General features: G+C 40.5%; 3 protein-coding genes across 3 annotated transcripts in view; 2 read left to right on the top strand and 1 right to left on the bottom strand.

Moving 5' to 3' along the window:
* The first annotated feature begins 14 nt into the window (after positions 1-14).
* LOC138980449 (MORN repeat-containing protein 2-like) lies at positions 15-4,473 on the top strand. Its single transcript, XM_070353328.1, has 4 exons — positions 15-171; positions 1,798-1,881; positions 2,923-3,166; positions 3,601-4,473. The coding sequence occupies exons 1-4, from the start codon at positions 162-164 to the stop codon at positions 3,704-3,706; spliced, it is 444 nt and encodes a 147-aa protein (XP_070209429.1). The 5' UTR covers positions 15-161; the 3' UTR covers positions 3,707-4,473.
* Positions 4,474-4,610: 137 nt separating this feature from the next.
* Positions 4,611-11,641, bottom strand: LOC138980447 (protein N-lysine methyltransferase METTL21D-like). Its single transcript, XM_070353327.1, has 4 exons — positions 11,391-11,641; positions 10,511-10,697; positions 9,237-9,356; positions 4,611-4,726 (listed from the first exon to the last, which is right to left on the bottom strand). Exons 1-4 carry the CDS (start codon positions 11,639-11,641, stop codon positions 4,613-4,615), a joined length of 672 nt encoding a protein of 223 aa, XP_070209428.1. The 3' UTR covers positions 4,611-4,612.
* Positions 11,642-11,732: 91 nt separating this feature from the next.
* The window catches only part of LOC138980446 (RAD52 motif-containing protein 1-like), a 12,065-nt gene continuing 3,378 nt past the window's right edge, over positions 11,733-20,419 (top strand). The window contains exons 1-4 of the mRNA XM_070353326.1: positions 11,733-11,894; positions 15,681-15,893; positions 16,761-17,082; positions 19,930-20,123. Of these exons, the coding sequence (XP_070209427.1) occupies positions 11,733-11,894; positions 15,681-15,893; positions 16,761-17,082; positions 19,930-20,123 (891 nt within the window). The remainder of the gene's footprint in view (positions 11,895-15,680; positions 15,894-16,760; positions 17,083-19,929; positions 20,124-20,419) is intronic.

Below are 20,419 nucleotides of genomic sequence, written 5' to 3'. Positions count from 1 at the left end.
AATTCAGAGGTCTTAGCTTTGCTTGTCGCCATAGAGTTGTTTAGAAATGGCGACGATAGTGTAACAATCGAATAACAACATTCACAGTGAGGGGTTTTCTCGAGAAAGTAAATCAGATTTTTACAAGAATCAGTTTCTGTTTGACTAAGAAGACCACCAATATGCCAGGAGGTAAGTTTCAGATCATGATGTAACACAATCAGATAGGTTTGCCGGTTTGACTTACTAAAACACGTCGGTCAAGCTAAATCAAAGCTTTTAATCGGGATAGCACAAGGTAGTATACGAAAATGGTGTGTGTTTGTGTGTGGGTGAGAGAGAGAGAGAGAGAGAGAGAGAGAGAGAGAGAGAGAGAGAGAGAGAGAGAGAGAGAGAAGAAACTCATGTTTATGCAGAACATGTCAAATCTTCACGGGTAACCAGCCAATTAATGTGGATCAGAAGGCCGCCGTTTTGCACACACACACACCATACACATTGATGTGCATCTTTTGAAGTACCGGGTACATAACAGCACCACAGCAAATTTTAATGATCAAGTTTAGATTCCAAGGAACATGCTGACTATAATGAGTTATTTCAGTAGGTTGACCTAACCCAAGACCTAGCTATACTTTTGCACGCACCTCAAAAATGCAACATTGACACAACATTTTACAATTAATTCAATGATTTTAGAAGTCACACCAGGCTTATGTTCTGAACAAAATATGACCTTTAAAAAGATGTGTTTGTGTTTTCTTTTTTCTCTGTTTCTTGTCAAGCTTTTGTGGCTGGAAAATTCCCATTCTTCAACCTCGGCTTCATGATAAAAATAAGCCCTTGTGTTTTTCTGCAGCTTCAGTTGTTTATTCTGACTGGACGTTTTTCTTTTTTTCTCAAAAGAAAAATTAGGAGGAAGTGAGTACATGCATGTATAGGTGGATTAATTTTTGTTTTCATTTTCCTAAATGGTCTGCATTGTTCTTGTTCATTTCTGTTAATCCCTCCTTCACACATGTATGCCTGCCCCCCCCCCCCCCCCCCCCACACACACACACACACACACAGAATTGAAATATAGTTTGAAAAAGTATGTGTGCACTGATCCATTACTGTGAAAAAAATGCAACAAAAATTGAAATTGTGCATGAGTTTTATTGCAGACATCTGGTACACAATGACAATGAGACATGCAGACACTGTTTACTTTCATTGGGTTTTTTGTTACATTGGTCAGCAGCCATTTTTTATTGAAACATTTCAACAGTCACATTTTGAATTGCATGATTTTGAAGGTATCAGGTACATTGTGTTGGTTTCCTTGGTTGTTGTTGCAGTTGAAATGGATGCCTTGTTTATTTGCTGCATATAAAATGAGTACTAGTTTCTGGAATATAAATGGAATTTTCAGTTTTTGTTTATATCATTCATATATCATTGTCTAATGCCTAGAAGATCTAAAACACAATGAAAAGACTCCTGAGCTAATATTATTGCTGAGAGAGAGAGAGAGAGAGAGAGAGAGAGAGAGAGAGAAAGAGAGAGAGACAGAGACAGAGAGAGACAGAGACAGAGAGAGACAGAGACAGACAGAGACAGACAGAGACAGACAGAGAGACAGAGAGAGATAGCTACTGGAAATATACCTTCATTGCAGTCGGCAGGTGTCATGACAGATGAATTTATGTCAGGGACAAAGGGACTGCAGTTAAGCTAGGTATCTTTTATTGGGAGGTGTCCTCTGATCAGATGGCTGCAGGTACATCTGTCTGTTTGTGTTTTATGACAGCAGCTATATTATTTTTCTCTTTCCAGAGAAGAAGAAAGACAAGAAGAAAGACGATGGAACTCCTTTCATTCATACTGGTGTCTACATGTTCCCTAATGGGGACAAATATGGTATGTGTACTTTATACAGTGAGACAAATATGGTATGTGTACTTTATACAGTGAGACAAATATGGTATGTGTACTTTATACAGTGAGACAAATATGGTATGTGTACTTTATACAGTGAGACAAATATGGTATGTGTACTTTATACAGTGAGACAAATATGGTATGTGTACTTTATACAGTGATCGAGACGTGCCCTGTAATGAAAGTAAATATGGCATGTTTTCCCAAATTATAGAAATACTGTTGTGATGGATTTACGGGCATGATTATGTTTCTTAAAAGGGATAAATATGGCAATGTTGACTTTCCATTTCCATGTGTTTCCCAAAGAGGACAAGTGTAATATCATAGACCTATATAATATAGGTCCCTGGTAATATGTACATCTGTGTATGCAAGTAAGAAGTAACTGCCTGCATGTGTGTTTGTGTGTGTGTGCGTGTGTGCGTATATGTGTGTGTATGTATGTGTATGTGTGTGTGTGTACATGTGTGTGTGTGTGTGTGTGTATTTGTGTGACAGAAGAGTATAATTGCCCCAGAATTCTGATTCTGCAGACTACTCCCACGGTGATACTTAACCCTCTTGGCACGATGGGCCACGATCGTGGCTTTCCCGCTGGAGCACGATGAGCCACGATCGTGGCTCACGTCATACGTCATTTTTTATACTCGGTACATTCAAGTATCACTGCAAATCAGAAAAAAATTCATTGCGAAGCTGAAGCTTTCTTCTTTCCAATGATAAATATATAGTGTTCTGTGTCTAAGGTTATCATGAGACCACTTGCAATTAAAATAAAAACAGTAGGTTCAGTTTACGCCAATATTTGGTGAACGCTTTTAAATGTATGCAGTGCCAAGAGGGTTAACATGCTGTGCAGAAGGAGAGTACAAAAGTACACAGCAGACTGATCTTTTAAACATTTGGCAAAAGGGGAGTAAGCCTATGGTATAGTTGAATAGTCACTGAGCTCAGTGGTAATATTATTACCACTGAGCTCAGCTGTAATCTAATACCAATACTTTGCATGCTTTACAGAAGGAGAATACATGGCCACAGAGGGGGGTTCCCTGGAGCGCAGTGGAAGGGGGAAGCACACGACAGCGGAGGGAACAGTGTATGATGGTGACTGGCTCAGCGACAAGATGAACGGCACCGGCACTCTGCAGCACCCCTCAGGGGCGCGTTACTGTGGTGACTTTGTCAACAACCAGTTCCACGGCCATGGCAGCTTCACTTGGCCCAACGGATCTTTCTATGAGGGCCAGTTTGTAGAAAATAGGTCAGTATGCATACATGCACACACACAGTCAATCTGTCTTCTTCTCATGTACATTATATCAGATGCAACTGTTCAGTCCTTTTCTTCTGGATGGCAAAATAGCTTGGCACTACAGCGGAACTTTCTTTTTAAGACCCCGCAATTTCAGACTCCCTCCCTTTCAAGACTCTGTACTAACCCTTAGGCTGGTTGTCGAGACATATGTCGCGCTACTTTACGTATACTGTCAGCTGGTTGTCACGACATATGTCGCGCTACTGGCTCAAGTCTGTTTGGTCGGTTCCGATTACCTCCCATGGATGCGAAAACCTATATGACCGTTTTTCTTTATTTTTCTCTCTGTTAATTCACCAGAATTGCACGAGTGTAAGGGTTAAGTTTTAACTGCTGCCATTGTGAATAAAATATGATGGGCCTCTGCGTGTGTGTTACAGGCTGGAGGGGGAAGGGCAGTTCACCGACACAGTATCACAACAGTGGACCGGAACATTCCGCTACAAGGCAGCTCCCGGCCTGCGCTTCAAACTCAACATGGGATAGACCTCTCGCTTTATTTTCAGCATGATAGAGACCACTTTCTTCAAGCTTCATGTGTAAAACCACTTCACATCAACATGGGATAGACCAGTCTTACTGCATAGATAGCTTCATTCAAGATCAACATTGGATGAATCACTTCAAACTCAACATGGAGCAGACCACTAATTTTCATAAAATTAACATGGGATAGACAGTACTGGCTTCAAATGGATCATTGGATAGACCACTGGCTTCAAAAGAAACATTGGATAGACCACTGGCTTCAAAAGGAACATTGGATAGACCACTTGCTTCAAAAGGAACATTGGATAGACCACTTGCTTCAAGAGGAACATTGGATAGACCACTTGCTTCAAAAGGAACATTGGATAGACCACTTGCTTCAAAATCAAAATGTACAAGCCTTTAGTTTGCTTTAAACTCAACATAAGATCAGAATACTCTAGCTTCAAATGTAGACTAAGTAACTTGGAGTGGAAAATACCACTTGGTATAACATCAACAAAAGCCTAAAGGATAGACCTCTTGTTTAACTTATTACATTTCTACTATACATGGGGTAGCCACAAACTTTATCTTCAAACACCACATTTACATCTTCCTTCAAATACAGCTTGGAGCACACAACTCGGAGCTTCATCTTCTGCTGAACTTTAATTCTGCTTTGAGTGCGTGATCTGCTGAGAAATGTGATGAAATATTTGAGTGGTTTGGTCAGCAGTTTGTATCTTTTCTTGTATGTTTTGAAATAAATGAAATTGTACATATGCACTAGTGTGTGATGATGCGAATGGACAGATTTCTCACTACCCCTCCTGTAATAAACCACACTGTACACACAGAAAAAGAGGCAGAGAGAAAGCAGGAGCAAATACACATGTATTCATGAAGCTGAAGGCACATGTATCAGGTGGTAATATCCTTTAATCTGAATTCAAAAATGTAAATGTCATCGCTAGAAAAGTGTGGATCTTGTCTCTGATGTGGAATCTCCTGCTTGTTCAACACAGCCTCAACCAGCTGCAACACACAACATTCACTTCATAATCAGCATCAATAAGCTGCAACACACAACATTCACTTCATAATCAGCATCAACCAACTGCAACACACAACATTCACTTCATAATCAGCATCAACCAGCTGCAACACACAACATTCACTTCATGATCAGCATCAACCAGCTGCAACACACAACATTCACTTCATAATCAGCATCAACCAGCTGCAACACACAACATTCACTTCATAATCAGCATTAACCATGCAGCTGCAACACACAACATTCACTTCATAATCAGCATCAACCAGCTGCAACACACAACATTCACTTCATAATCAGCATCAACCAGCTGCAACACACAACATTCACTTCATAATCAGCATCAACCAGCTGCAACACACAACATTCACTTCATAATCATGCAGCATCAACCAGCTGCAACACACAACATTCACTTCATGATCAGCATCAACCAGCTGCAACACACAACATTCACTTCATCAGCTTCACAATCTGATCGCAGTGTCCACAACTTACTGTTCACATAACACGCATGGAATCCCAAAGCATATAATGTGACCCTCCACCACGGAATGAGTCGCATGTACGTATTGTCACCTCACGCGGTTCTGCGCTAGGCTTAATATAAGTCGGGGGGGGGGGGGGGGGGTGGGGTGTATTCAGGGTGAGGATCACCTTAGTCACAGGCTTATAACTCAAACAGTTTTTGCTCTTTTCTAAAACGGTTTTCACCATTGGGTAGAGCTTCAAAATCTCTGTAAGAAAATGTGAAAAAATAAAAATCGTGCAAAGGTGACATGCGACTCATTCCGAGGTGGAGGGTCACATATGAGTCAAGTAACACACATGATATCTTCAATACACAAAAAACACGATTATTCAAATGTTATCTCTCATCATTTTACCCACATCATATACAATGTTATCTCTCATCATTTTACCCACATCATATACAATGTTATCTCTCATCACTTTACCCACATCATATACAATGTTATCTCTCATCACTTTACCCACATCATATACAATGTTATCTCTCATCACTTTACCCACATCATATACAATGTTATCTCTCATCACTTTACCCACATCATATACAATGTTATCTCTCGTCACTTTACCCACATCATATACAATGTTATCTCTCATCACTTTACCCACATCATATACAATGTTATCTCTCATCACTTTACCCACATCATATACAATGTTATCTCTCATCACTTTACCCACATCATATACAATGTTATCTCTCATCACTTTACCCACATCATATACAATGTTATCTCTCATCACTTTACCCACATCATATACAATGTTATCTCTCGTCACTTTACCCACATCATATACAATGTTATCTCTCATCACTTTACCCACATCATATATACAATGCAACTCCTATTCTAAGACCCCCAATTTAAGACTTCCTCCGTTTAAAGACCCTAGATTTTCAGATTATCTTTTCACAGTCCCTCTGTTAATTTACCCTCATTTCAGGAAAAAGACCCTCCATTTTAAGACCTGATTTTCTCAGATTTGTGGAGGTCTTCAAATGGCGGCTCCACTGTACATGCAGATGAAGTTCCTGAGAGAGACAAAACCTACACAATTCAAATGCAATCCTGAGCTACACAATGTGGTCTGGGTGGCCGAGTGATAACGCACTTGCGCTCGGAAGCGAGAGGTTGCGAGTTCGACCCTGGGTCAGGGCGTTAGCAATTTTCTCCCCCCTTTCCTAACCTAGGTGGTGGGTTCAAGTGCAAGTCTTTCGGATGAGACGATAAACCGAGGTCCATTCGTGTACACTACATTGGGGTATGCACGTTAAAGATCCCATGATTGACAAAAGGGTCTTTCCTGGCAAAATTGTATAGGCGTAAATAAAAATGTCCACCAAAATATCCGTGTGACTTGGAGGTGGATGCAGCGCCTATAGGCTGTTGATCTACTGGCTGATGTGAATGCGTGATATATTGTGTAAAAAATTCCATCTCACATGGCATACGTGCTTTGAACTTCTACGGAAGTCGGCCATTTTTGCCAATATCCAAAAGCATATTGGCAATAACAAAGACGCATGGTTCCGGTTTACCCATCTGTACCACACGATGTTTTAATCGACAACAGCATACACTGACAACTTGAAATTCTTCTCGGGAATGTTTTTCAGCTTTAAAAATGTCAATAGCATACCCTTTTCTGCTAACTTCCCGATGAAACAGGACTAAATCAATTATTTTCTGTCCCTAAACACCACAAAATGCCCAAAGTCGAAAGATGTAGTACAAACAGGGGAGTAAAACGGAACAGCCGTTTTTGTGTGCCTGTGTCAGTTGCCGACTGACACAAACTTTCGCATTCGGCTTTTCTTATCTCGTAACTCCACACTAAATACCCCACTTCCCCTCTGAAGTATTGATGTGCAACCCATGGCACTAACATTTATGTAGTCGTTTATAACTGAGGTTGAAAAATTCGCTTCATGACGAGACAAGTATAAATGCCATTCACTCAAACTGAAAACTTCGCTGCCGTCTGCTCGCGATTAGCTGTTCTCTTCTCCTCCCCTTGTTGCATCCTAGTTCTTCAGTTGTTTCTAGTTTTCCGTTTATGTTGTGTTTTGGTCTTCTTCATAAGTAGTCTTGTTCAAAATTAAAAAAACTCAAACTTCTTCTTGTTGTATTCGAATGAACTAATAAAAAGCTGTTTAACAGCTGTGTTGTCAAATCGAGTTTTTGTCCAAAGTCAGTGTGGCGCCTGCGCAAAACTAATGCGCATAAGAAACGGCGTCTGCTATCAAAACCTGAGATCAACGCATCGACGCAAAATCTGTCATTTTGTAAGTTTAGAACAACAAATCAAGGTCAGAACAGCTATATAATCATCGAACGCAGAAGAAGAAGAAGAAGCTATATAATCGCTATTGTGTTTTCAGCGTAGCAATAGGGTCCGATATTTAGACTCGAACAAGTATAATGCGACTCGTCTTCGACACGTCTGCATTATACTTGTCTCGTCTAAATATCGGACCCTATTGCTACGCTGAAAACTCAATAGCTGTTAATATAAATACCCGTTATTATTGTTATTATTATGTACACACTAAAAAATCATGACCTCATGTTCCAACACTTCCACAGGGTTGAGATTTCCCGGTCGCCCTCGGTGACTACCGAACGCTTTTCAACATTTCTCAAACTTTGCTCATAAGGAAGTTACCAATAATTTCGTTTTATAGCTGTGGACTGCTAAACTCCACCAAGATTCAAGAAGCACAGGTCTGCTAACTGTTCCTCTGGCGCGGAACACATCTTACAGCGATGTCCCTTACTAGATGAGGAACGAAAAGAAGTGTGGCCGTCACCAACTCCCTTGCAGACCAAACTATACGGCAGTCGACAGGAGTTGGAGAAAACGACAACATGTATCACCAGTGCTGGTCTGATCGTGTAACCTCTGCGAACGCCAAGAAGAAGAAGAAGAAGTTCCTCTGGTGAGCCTTCTTCTTCTTCTTCATCAGCGTTCCAGAAATTCTGGTGACGTGTGAGCTCGTTTGCCCATTTGGGTTCCCCACACTATACTCTGAGAGCAATCTGGTGAGCCAAAATTATGCTTGATCCATGTCTTAACCTTCAACGGATCACGCTTTGGACTACACAGTCCGGATAATGTGGGTTGAGTACGACCCATATTTTCTAAAGAAGTGTTCAGAACGTAAAAAGTTTGGGTCGTACACGACCCACGCCATCCGAATAGGGATAAACTCTTTACCGCCTCTTTGCAGCGTATGGGTCATACACGACCCACGCCATCAGAATAAGGATAAACACTGTCAAATGCCTTCTTAAATTCCACGACCCACAACATCCGGACTGTGTAGTTCAAATGACGCCATAGTTTATTTGTTTGTTTACAAAGATAATCCTTTAAAAATTGGTCGATATGAAGGTTATATGGTGTTTGGGTATAATGAAGCCTCAATCTCTTCTTCTTCTTCTTGTTCATGGGCTTAGACTCCCACGTTCACTCATGTTTTAAGCACGAGTGGATTTTTACGTGTATGACCGTTTTTACCCCGCCATTCAGGCAGCATACGCCGATTTCGGGGGAGGCATGCTGGGTATTTTCATGTTTCTATAACCCACCGAACTCTGACATGGATTACAGGATCTTTTCCGTGCGCACTTGGTCTTGTGCTTGCGTGTACACACGAAGGGGGTTAAGTCACTAGCAGGTCTGCACATAAGTTGACCTGGGAGATCGGAAAAATCTCCACTCTTAACCCACCAGGCGGCAGCGACCGGGATTCGAACAAACGACCTCCCGATTAGGAGGGCGACGTCTTGCCACTGCGCCACTGCGCCCGTCAAGCCTCAATCAAAAACTCAACATAGTGTTAGAGATACAGACACTTGTGAGGTCTGGGTCGTCCACCACCCACACAGCACGGTGAAGGTTAAGTAATTGAGATACACACTCATCAAGGAAAAACAGAAAGACACTCACCTCAAAAAACTTTCTTTCTAGCTCCGGTTTGTTGCCTGTGTCTCGTTTCTCGTAACAGCAAAGCACTCGCGTGGTGGGGCAGCACAGTGAGTGAATGGTTTTCACCAGCGGCTCCAGGGACTGTCAAGAAGAGAAGAATTATGCAATAAGCAATGCAATGTTGTTTTCTTGTTCTTCCTCGTCCGTGGGCTGTATAACTCCCATGTTCACTCATGTTTTTGCACGAGTGGGTTTTTATGTGTATGTGTGACCATATTAACCCACCATTCAGGCAACCATTAGCCGCTTTCGGGGGAAGCATGCTGGGTATTTTCGTGTTTCTATAACCCACCGAATTAACTCTGATATGGATTACAGGATCTTAACTTTCCTTGCGCACTTGGTCTTGTGCTTGCATGTACATGTATACGAAGGGGGATAAGGCACTAGTAGGTCTGCACATAAGTTGACCTGGGAGATCGGAAAAAACTCCACCCTTAACCAAGCCGGGATTCGAACACACGGCCTACTGCATAGGAGGCCGATATATATGTCTTATCCACTCGGCCAATGCGCCCGCCCTAGCAATGTAGTGATTCTCTAGAAGAACACTTCTAGTTCTAACATTTAAAACAGTTTTGCGGCAATACCTGTCATGAATGTCAAGACAGGACACCCTTGGGACCAGCTATAATATATCTTCACACTTCAGGTGTCTAGCTCTCTTGACAGGGAGGCTTTGGTAAAATGAACACATGAATTGATGCAACAACACAATGTGGCTTTTATTTAGAGGTGCCCACTCTTTAGAAAAGTTTTAAAATTACATGTATCACGGTACCAATCTTCAGTGACAGACAGAGCTTTTCTGTAATATTCTAATAACATAAGATCAGAGAAAAAATAAACATCCAAAGTACAATGTTTCACTTTCCTACAAAGACAACAGCATAGAGAAAGTGAGATTCCCCAATGACAGTGATGCAGGTCCGCAGTCCTCTGTTCAGAGCCAGGAATTCAAGATCTTCTGTATTGGGGGGAAGGGGGGAGATTATCTTCTGGAATGAGTTTGCTTTACTACATGCAAAGTGCTAACAGTAACAGAAAAAAAAGCACACAAATCAAAGCATAGAAACTAAGTATTGCATAAAAATGTGGTCTTAAAATAGATGTTAAACACAAACACTACAACTACCAGTAATTTGTATTGCTTGCAGTTGTAGAACTAGAAGAATTATTTATTCATAAATGTGAACTACTGTAGTGGTATAGGACACTGCACAAAAAGCACCCACCTCCTCATAATATATGCAGTCAGCCAAGAGGACCAGGTCTGGAGCAGATGGAACTCCATCACTGATGGACGCTCCCCATGTCAGTGTGGTGGCATGCATTTTCCCCGTCAAACTGGTTGCGTTCTCCTTTATGTTGTGCTCCATCAAGGGAACAAACTCTGCCAAGTCTGTGACTGTGACATCAGCACTGTCAAAATATAACGGATGCGTCACAGCTTTATCAAGTTAATTGAATACTCATTTTAAGTATATTGTTTGCGCTAAGCACACTAGTCGTTCACAAACACATGCACACCCAGGGCAAAAATAATAAAATCACACGAAATTCCCCTAGTGCACAACTTCAAATCACACACACAATGTCATTCAGTCACTCATTCATTAGTGTAAGTTGTAAAGTCTGCAAGTGCAATAGACCCTATCGGTATTCCAAGCTCTCGTAATCTCTCGCAAACATCAGAGCATAGAAAAAGCATGTGTTTTAGGGATCTTGCGCAAGCTGCAAAAACCAAGGTTCAAAGTTCTCACGACGTTCAAAGCATAACAAAGAGTGTGCCTCGTGAGAGCTGCACATGATACCGAAAAGGTCTATCAAATTGTTATTTCTTTTTTCCTTTCGTTACTATTCCCCCCTTCTATTTGCAATTATTTCAAGTGCTTACACATGCACACAGACACATAGTGAGAGCCAGAAAGGAAGAGAGAGAAAGACAGACTCACAGAAGGTTTATGCCTTTTAGTTTTACCCAAAACAGCTTCATGTGACTGCATGTGACAACAATGAATGGTCACTCTTCTTAAACTGTGTTACGTCACTTCCACGGGGCTAATTTTGGAGACAGACAGGTTATAGTTTGTAGGCAGTCAAAGAGCTGCTTACCCCATGCTGGCCGCGACAAGTCCAACCGCCCCAGTGCCAGCCCCCAGTTCAACCACTGTCTTTCCTTGCATCGTTCCACCGCTACGTTTACACAGGTCCCCCGTTTCTAGGTACTTGCTCAGTACCAGCGCCGCGTCCCATACCACGCAACCAACGTCTCCGATCTCTGACTGATAAAACTTCAACACTGTACCGTCGTTCTTTTCATATTCGCGAACGAAAAGTTTAGACAGATCCATGGACGCCGCCATTTTTGACAGGGAGATAATTCCACGGACAAAAAACACACAAATCTGAGAGTACTGTCCCTTACACTGATGCAGCGGTAAAGACAAACCTCGAATGACGGAAGTTGCAACTTCCATACAAGAAACAAGACGTACTGCAAGATCAGGAATGTCGGTGTCGGTTGAAATAATCGACTTTTACAGACCTGTTTCAAACTCAAAGAATCTATATATTTCTGGGATTTTCACAAATGAGCTCAACGAGGCACAGATCACTGTAAGTTTGTGACACTATCTGTAGCTAGGTCAGGCCATTTTTAATTTTTTTTCAAAATAGGCATATATAATAATATATCATTGGAAAGGTATTTTAAAGACAAAGACAACGGTAGTAATTAAATTAAAATAGGTCAATTAGGTAACGAGCTACATAGATTTGAAAACGGCACCCGTCAAGTAGGGTGGGGTCAAAAGTTAGCCCTCTGCATTAATCGGTTTTAAACACTACTTGTACCCAATGACTGGGGTCAAAGTGAGCTTTTATATATACCATTAGAAAGGTCTTTTAAAGACAAATATTGTGGAAGCAATTACATTTCCATAGGTCAATTAGGTAACGAGCTACATGGATTTGAATAGAGTAACTGTTTAAGAAATGTGTGGTCAAACTTTAGCTTTCGGTACTATTCATTTTAAAACACAAAAGGCACAATAATTTTGATAAAAAAATAAAAAAATGTTCAAAGTACTAATGACAATACGTAAAATATCATTATGTCTACTGAGTAGCATGCTATTGCTAAACATTGATGTATTTTTCTTTTAATGCAATACCATTGAATCTAGAAATGGAGAAAATTAATTTCTTTAAAACTAAAAGTTAGAACATCACAAATTGAGAAAAAAATCACACTGGATAAATTGTATTGCCTGTTATTCCCAAAGAAATGTAAATCACAAGTTTACCTCTAGCTCTACATTAATTTTACTCAACACCAATAGTATGTATGTATGTATGTATGTATGTATGTATGTATGTATGTATGTATGTATGTATGTAGGTATGTATGTAGGCATGTATGCATGTGTATTGGTGTGTCGGTGTGTCAGGTGTGCAAGAAAAAAGGGTATTTTTATATCATGGGTTTTATGAATTTTCTTCTTTTATTCTTTTATAGTTATTAATTAATGACCTATATGTGCTGATGACTAATTTAATTTCCTTTGTTGGATCAATAAAATGTTATGAGTTATGAGTTATGAGTTAGTTTGAAAAGTGCAAATTCAGATTAAATCATTGTTTTAAAATCATGCCCAGGGCATTTTTCTCTGAAACAAAATATGTCATTGTTTTAAACTTGGGGAAAAAAATGCTTCTATGTTAAAAGCAAAGAAATAAAAAAGGAATTAAAAATTAATAAATATATAAATAAAAAGAGAAAGAAAACATGCAGCATGCAAATCATATTTTGTGGTGTGACATCAACATGTCACTGTCTCATTCTAAGCAGGTATAGGTACACATAAAAAGAAGGCACATACATGAGTCCAACAGTGACAGTGCAAAAATCCACACAAGAAAGAACACACCATAAAAACAATAATAGTAGCATTAAAGGGGCAATAATTATGTAAAACAAACTCCTTTCATTTACATCTTCTAAAAAGATCTATTTTTTTACTATGTGTACTTCTTTTCCATCTTTAATCTGTAATCCATGTCATATATACAAAGGTTACAGCAGGCCTCAAATCTACTGAGTAGAAGTGGACAGTGTGTCAGTCTTTAGACATTGTCACAAAATGATTGTCATTTCTTTCGGCGGACTAGTGATTTACAACAACAAAATAAATACATAAATAAATAGGTACAATTAAGAAATATCATTAAAAAAAATGTGCCATACTATTGTTTTTACAAGCTTAGTCGAGATGGCGTTTACCGGTAATTTCTGGTATTTTACCGATTGAGATTCGCCAATACCGATAATAAAATGGGTGCTCGGTCAGACGTACCGATTGTTAATTATTTTGACCGGGGGGAAAAGAAATAGTGGAGAGAAAAATCCTTTATAAAGAATCCATGGTCAGTAAGAGAGAGAGAGAGAGAGAGAGAGAGAGAGAGAGAGAGAGAGAGAGAGAGAGAGAGAGAGAGAGAGAGAGAGAGAGAGAGAGAGAGAGACTCGCATGGCTTATTGTGCCATTGTCTCATGGAAAACAAACTGATGAGGCTTGGTGTCACAAGGTCGTGTTAACGAAACGTCAAAAATGAAGAATGCTAAAGCCGGCATGCGATTATACTGAAAAATCACCTACGCACACCAGATCCGCTCTTTGCTCACATATATATTTGAGGTCAGTACTATCTTAACCATGAAGCAAAGATCATTGCTGTTGTTTCTGCCTCCAAGAGGTCAGAAAAGGCCCTTGTCATACACTGAAACTGAAAGTGCTTCACGGCCGAAACTGAAAGTGCTTCACGGCCTAGTACGTCAACCGCCTGATGATGCTACGATGGCATAGCAAGTCACTCGGTGATTTTGACATCGGCTCTGCGCGTCAACACTTTTTTGACAACCAGGGGGGAATAACCCAAATTTATTCCACAGAAAACGTCTGCGTGTCGATGGCATTGAGAAACATTGATTTAGTCATTGTTTGCCTTTGACTGGTTGCATTGGCAGGTTGACTGATTTTCGTGAGAGCATTGTGGTCAGCTCATGATGTCATACCGGTTTGAAAGATATCTAGCGCGATCACTGAATATAAGCTCTTTACAAATTTAAAAATAAAAATAATATTAAAAAACAACAACATGAACATGCAATTTCCCCAACTGGCCAAGTAGCTAGAACTATCAAGCCAATTATTCTCACTAACACTCCCTCAGCCGGCTCAAGTGAGAAATTGCACAATCACTCATGAACAAGCAAGTACATGTTTACATTTTAACACCAAGTTTGTCAATAATAGTTGATAAAATTAAGTTAACTTTTCTTACAAGAGAAATCGAAAGTAACGAGGGGCGGTAACGAAGACGTGATCAGGGGCGGCTACTCTATGATCTTCAACAATGGCGCCAGATCACGAACACCCCTGTGTCAAAACTACCCATGGAGGCACTAGGAGAAAGCAAATATTGTCATAGTTTCTGGTTTAAATAAGAGATAAATGGCTTAACTATCGATTGACACCCGCTCAAAAATGGCCATATTCACCTAACCAGCGATATTGACCGCCAAAGTGACCCTTGAGTTTGAGAAGCTCGCAGAAATTCTAAAAAAAAAAAAAAAAATGTTACCAAGTATCACCGTCAGCTTTAGCCATTTTCTGGAACCTTGTCACATGATATGCATACATTATGTTCATTAAACCACATGATCGAGGCAATTTTGCAACGTCACCCAAATCGAGGTCGCCGGAACCGAAAGTAACTATTTTCCGCTCGGTAGGATTTTTCAGAGGAGAATAATGGCACGAATTCGTCATCTAAGTGAGTAATGTGGCATATCAACGGAAAATAAAAGAACTAATCTCTCCAATGAGGTACATTATATACTATTTTACGATCTGTAAGTTGTCTTTAAGAGGCGTCAAAGATTCAATGTTTACATAGGTGACGACGTAAGACTTCCGCTGACTGACTTCCGTTGACCTCGCTACTATCTGTGCGTTTCCTTGTAAGTTGTATGAATATGTTTTCAGTGGATGTTTATGTGTTCCTTGTGTGTGTGTGTGTGTGTGTGTGTGTTATGTGTCACAGTGTGTATTTGCTTTCGGTGTATGTTTGTCTTTTTCCTCTGTGTGTGCCTCTTTTAGTGTGTGTGTGTATAAATGTGTGTGTGTCAGTGTGTATACATGTGTGTGTCAGTGTGTGGGTGTGGGTGCTGTATGTGTATATATATCTGTGTGCTTGATTCTCTGTGCATGTTTATTTGCATGCAGTCCATTTAGTTTGCTTGAAACATGCAATGCAGATTCTGTGTATGTGGGAAATGAACAAACAGTATGTATAGTATAATTTTATAAAGCATTCATTGGCATTGTGTGCTCTGTTTTGCAGGCTGTGCTGTATGAGTCATGCTGTCCATTCGGCTTGCTACACGAAGTACAGGTGTTCCCAGGTGTCAAGATCACCAAGGCCACATCAAAGCTGAAAGTAAAAGAGGATTCCATGTCCTATTACGCCTTTGTCAAGTTTTACTCCTACCATGACGCACAGAAAGCCAGAGTCTGGCTATGCAAAAACTTGACAGTAGGCTCACAGCCTTGTAAGGTATGGGTAATACTGGCGTGGATGTACCGATACACACACATGCACGCAAACACACACACACACACACACACACACACGTGCACTCGTACACCCACACCCACATGTGTACACACACATGTACACACGCACACATACACAATGATGGCACGCTTTGGCTTGTCTCATTGCAGAAGCTAGGGTGTCCGGTTTTTACAGACCTGTATCAGCCTACTATTGCTACATACTTACATACATGTAGTACTAAGGCCCCCCCCCAAAAAAATTTGTCTGTTTACGGTAACATAGGCCCAAAAAATAGGGTTGGTAGGTCGGTATTTTTTTGTATTTTTTTCTAAAAAACCATATTTTTAAATTATTTTGCCAAAAAACAGACTTTTTTTTTAAAAATTTATTTTTTTAATATATATAATTTTTTTTCCACCAAATGCCAAGGAAAAAAGTCTAGGGTCGCGCGAAAAAATAGGGTCGGTCGGGATACCGTAAACAGACTTTTTTTTGGGGGGGGGCCTAAAAGTGCCATCATATTTCCTACCACATGTACTACCACAACATGTATTTCTATTGCCCCAAGTATATTGCTAATAAATGCACTAAATAGAAAATAACTGGTGTTCTGATGTTCATCAGGCAGTAAAACTTGTAGTTTTGTGTGAAGAGGCTCTAGCTTTATTTAGCATTGTAATGAGGTCATTTATAAATACCTGTGACATGTACTTTAGTGATTTGGTGCAGCTCAGAGGCTTGATTAACATAACAGTAGTAATTCAATTCAATAAAACTTTAATGTCTGAATGCAACAAACAGACATTTTTTTCTTTTGGCTCGTGTAAGACATCATACTACATCAGATGTTGTTTACCTGTGCAGGTATCCTTTGCCACACGCACCAAGGTGACGGACGCAGGCCACATACTGTACGCAGGCAGGTGTCAGGAGCTGGCCAACTTCTACCTGGGCTTCAATGGCTGGACCACGGCCATCCTGCGGCTGCAAGAAGACAAGGAGAGTGAAGGAACATCCTTGATGGGGCCTCACGGTGAAGGGCACTCCTTGACAGGGCCTCTTCCTCAGCCTCTGCAGGCTGGTGTGCGCAGGGTTCGATTCTTTTGTCTGCTAGAGCTGAGCTTCCCCCGGCAAGGGCTCAGCACGCAGGGCTTTGGGGCTTGGGAGGAGACGTATGCTGCACAAGGTTAGGCAACAAAAAAAAAGTTGTATGTTTCTGGTAACATGGCTACAAAAAATAGGGTAGGTACGTAGGTAGGGATTTTTTGTTGTTGGTTTTTGTGGTTTTTTTTGTGGTCAGGATAGAAAATAACTATACAGTGATGCAAAGAGACTGGACTTACTATACAAAGAGAAAGACAACACATTACAAAACAAATGAGACAAAAGGGATGCGGGGTTATCCCCCTTGTGTCGTCTGCCATCTATTACTTTCGTTTTGACGCTTTTTTTCTTCTTTTTATATTTAGTCAAGTTTTGACTAAATATTTTAACGTAGAGGGGGGAATCGAGACGAGGGTCGTGGTGTATGTGTGTGTGTGTGTGTGTCTGTCTGTGTGTGTGTGTAGAGCGATTCAGACTAAACTACTGGACCGATCTTTATGAAATTTGACATGAGAGTTCCTGGATATGAAATCCCCGAACGTTTTTTTCATTTTTTTGATAAATGTCTTTGATGACGTCATATCCGGCTTTTCGTGAAAGTTGAGGCGGCACTGTCACGCCCTCATTTTTCAACCAAATTGGTTGAAATTTTGGTCAAGTAATCTTCGACGAAGCCCGGACTTCGGTATTGCATTTCAGCTTGGTGGCTTAAAAATTAATTGATGACTTTGGTCATTAAAAATCGGAAAATTGTAAAAAAAATTAAAAATTTATAAAACGATCCAAATTTACGTTCATCTTATTCTCCATCATTTGCTGATTCCAAAAACATATAAATATGTTATATTCGGATTAAAAACAAGCTCTGAAAATTAAATATATAAAAATTATTATCAAAATTAAATTGTCCAAATCAATTTAAAAACACTTTCATCTTATTCCTTGTCGGTTCCTGATTCCAAAAACATATAGATATGATATGTTTGGATTAAAAACACGCTCAGAAAGTTAAAACAAAGAGAGGTACAGAAAAGCGTGCTATCCTTCTTAGCGCAACTACTACCCCGCTCTTCTTGTCAATTTCACTGCCTTTGCCATGAGCGGTGGACTGACGATGCTACGAGTATACGGTCTTGCTGAAAAATGGCATTGCGTTCAGTTTCAGTCTGTGAGTTCGACAGCTACTTGACTAAATATTGTATTTTCGCCTTACGCGACTTGTTTTTTTGTACGAATGCAATAAAAAAAATCGGCGGGAAAAAAATAGGTAGGGTCGGGTGACCAGAAACACAACTTTTTTTTTTGTGGCCTTAGAGCTGTGTCTTCTTTTTGTGTCAATGTGTGTGTGTGTGTGATAGACTGTGGGAATGGCAGCCACACCATTACAGGGGAACCCCCTTTTAAGACCTCCACACATCTGAGAAAATCAGGTCTGAAAATGGAGGTCAATTTACACAGCTTATGAACAAAAAGTCTTGCAAAGCAGGGTCTTAAAAGGGAGGAAGTCTTAAATTGGGGGGGGGGGGGGGTCTTTACAGGGGGGGTTCCACTGTTATACCGTGCCACACACCCATATGCGTCTGCAGCAGCATTTTGTGTTTGTTGGTCTGTGTCTGTATCAGGCTGGAGAACTTTCCTCAGATCTGCAGTTTTGGGAGGAATCTCATGATCTGTGTACTTAAGGAAAATAATTTGGACGAAGGTAAAAGCATTCTTCAAATTTGTTTTAAAAAACACTTAAAAATCAAAAAGCAATGATTCTTTTTGTGTCCTCGTTATGTTCTCTGTGTCTTCTTGCTACCTGGTGCCAGGAGAGGCCATCATAATGCCTGTAGAATTTCTAAGTTTGGTTTCTGTTGTAGGGGGAGGGATTTATAACCCTCGAGGCCTCCCACCAGGGAATAGCCCCTGGACCCCATTAGAGCAGAGGCGTCCTGTGAACACAGGCAGGTTTTCAGAGACTTCAGTTCTCACTTGTTCTTCAGCCTGCTGTATGTGTGTGTATTTTTGTCTGTGTTTTTACACCCCCGGTATAGGGGTGTGTATAGGTTTCGCTCGATGTGTTTGTGTGTTTGTGTTCGCATATAGATCTCAAGAATGAACGGACCGATCGTCACCAAACTTGGTGAACAGGTTCTATACATTCCTGAGACGGTCCTTACAAAAATTGGGACCAGTCAAACACATGGTTAGGGAGTTATTGGTGGATTAAAATTATACAAGGACTTATAGAGGCACATATTAATGGTCAAAGGGAAATAACCATTCTCACTGCCACCAACTGAGAAGGTTATTTCCCTTTGACGGGGGTGTTTTTCCTACCTCGGAGGAATTTCTTGTTATTTGTCAAACTTGAAAGACAGTGAACCAGAGAAAGGAGAAAAATAATGTGTGTGTGAGGGTGTTTGTTTATGAAAGAAAGAGAGAAAAACAGAAAAAAAAGAAAGAAAGAAAAGGAGAGAAAGATTTTCTATTTTTGGGTGTGCATACACGAAAGAAAGAGTTACTGGAGAGACTGTGTTTGTGTGTACACAAAGAGAGAAATAACAGAAGAGAGAGACTGTGTTTGTGTGTACACAAAGAGAGAAATAACAGAAGAGACAGATTGTGTTTGTGTGTACACAAAGAGAGAAATAACTGAAGAGAGAGATTGTGTTTGTGTGTACACAAAGAGAGAAATAACAGAAGAGAGAGACTGTGTTTGTGTGTTCACAAAGAGAGAAATAACAGAAGAGAGAGACTGTGTTTGTGTGTACACAAAGAGAGAAATAACTGAAGAGAGAGACTGTGTTTGTGTGTACACAAAGAGAGAAATAACAGAAGAGAGAGACTGTGTTTGTGTGTACACAAAGAGAGAAATAACAGAAGAGAGAGACTGTACATATGTTCAAGATGAATACTAACAATAACACTCATGTTTATACCACAGACCCAAGCAGTAAGGCCACAGCGATACTGAAAGCTCGCAAGAGGAGCCTCCAGAGGGCGCTGGAAGAAGCGTTTTCTCGATGTCTGCTGGTGGCGGTGGGTGGACGCAAAGTCAGCGTAGAGATTGACACAACCAGGTGTGACCCCCTCTCTCACCCACACCTGGCCGCCTTGACACACGAAGAGGGGTTACAGGTAGGTGTCACACCTTTATAGTCAAACACACCTTGACACACCAACAAGGGTTACAGGTAGGAGTCACACTTTCTCTCAAACACACCTTGACACACCAACAAGGGTTACAGGTAGGTGTCACACCTTTATAGTCAAACACACCTTGACACACCAACAAGGGTTGAGGTAGGTGTCACACCTTTATAGTCAAACACACCTTGACAAATCAACAAGGGTTACAGGTAGGTGTCACACCTTTATAGTCAAGCACACCTTGACACACCAACAAGGGTTACAGGTAGGAGTCACACTTTCTC

This window comes from Littorina saxatilis, linkage group LG11 (genome assembly GCF_037325665.1).
Source record: "Littorina saxatilis isolate snail1 linkage group LG11, US_GU_Lsax_2.0, whole genome shotgun sequence".
NCBI lineage: Eukaryota > Metazoa > Mollusca > Gastropoda > Littorinimorpha > Littorinidae > Littorina > Littorina saxatilis.
This window is presented reverse-complemented; position numbering and strand designations above follow the sequence as displayed.

Coding starts and splice junctions, on each gene's coding strand:
- LOC138980449 (XM_070353328.1), top strand. Junction 1,882..2,922: donor CCCTAATGGGGACAAATATG/GTATGTGTACTT, acceptor CATGCTTTACAG/AAGGAGAATACATGGCCACA. Junction 3,167..3,600: donor GGCCAGTTTGTAGAAAATAG/GTCAGTATGCAT, acceptor TGTGTGTTACAG/GCTGGAGGGGGAAGGGCAGT.
- LOC138980447 (XM_070353327.1), bottom strand. CDS start 11,641: ATGGCGGCGTCCATGGATCTGTCTAAACTTTTCGTTCGCGAATATGAA. Junction 10,698..11,390: donor CTTGTCGCGGCCAGCATGGG/GTAAGCAGCTCT, acceptor ATATTTTGACAG/TGCTGATGTCACAGTCACAG. Junction 4,727..9,236: donor TAGAAAGAAAGTTTTTTGAG/GTGAGTGTCTTT, acceptor TGTGTGTTGCAG/CTGGTTGAGGCTGTGTTGAA.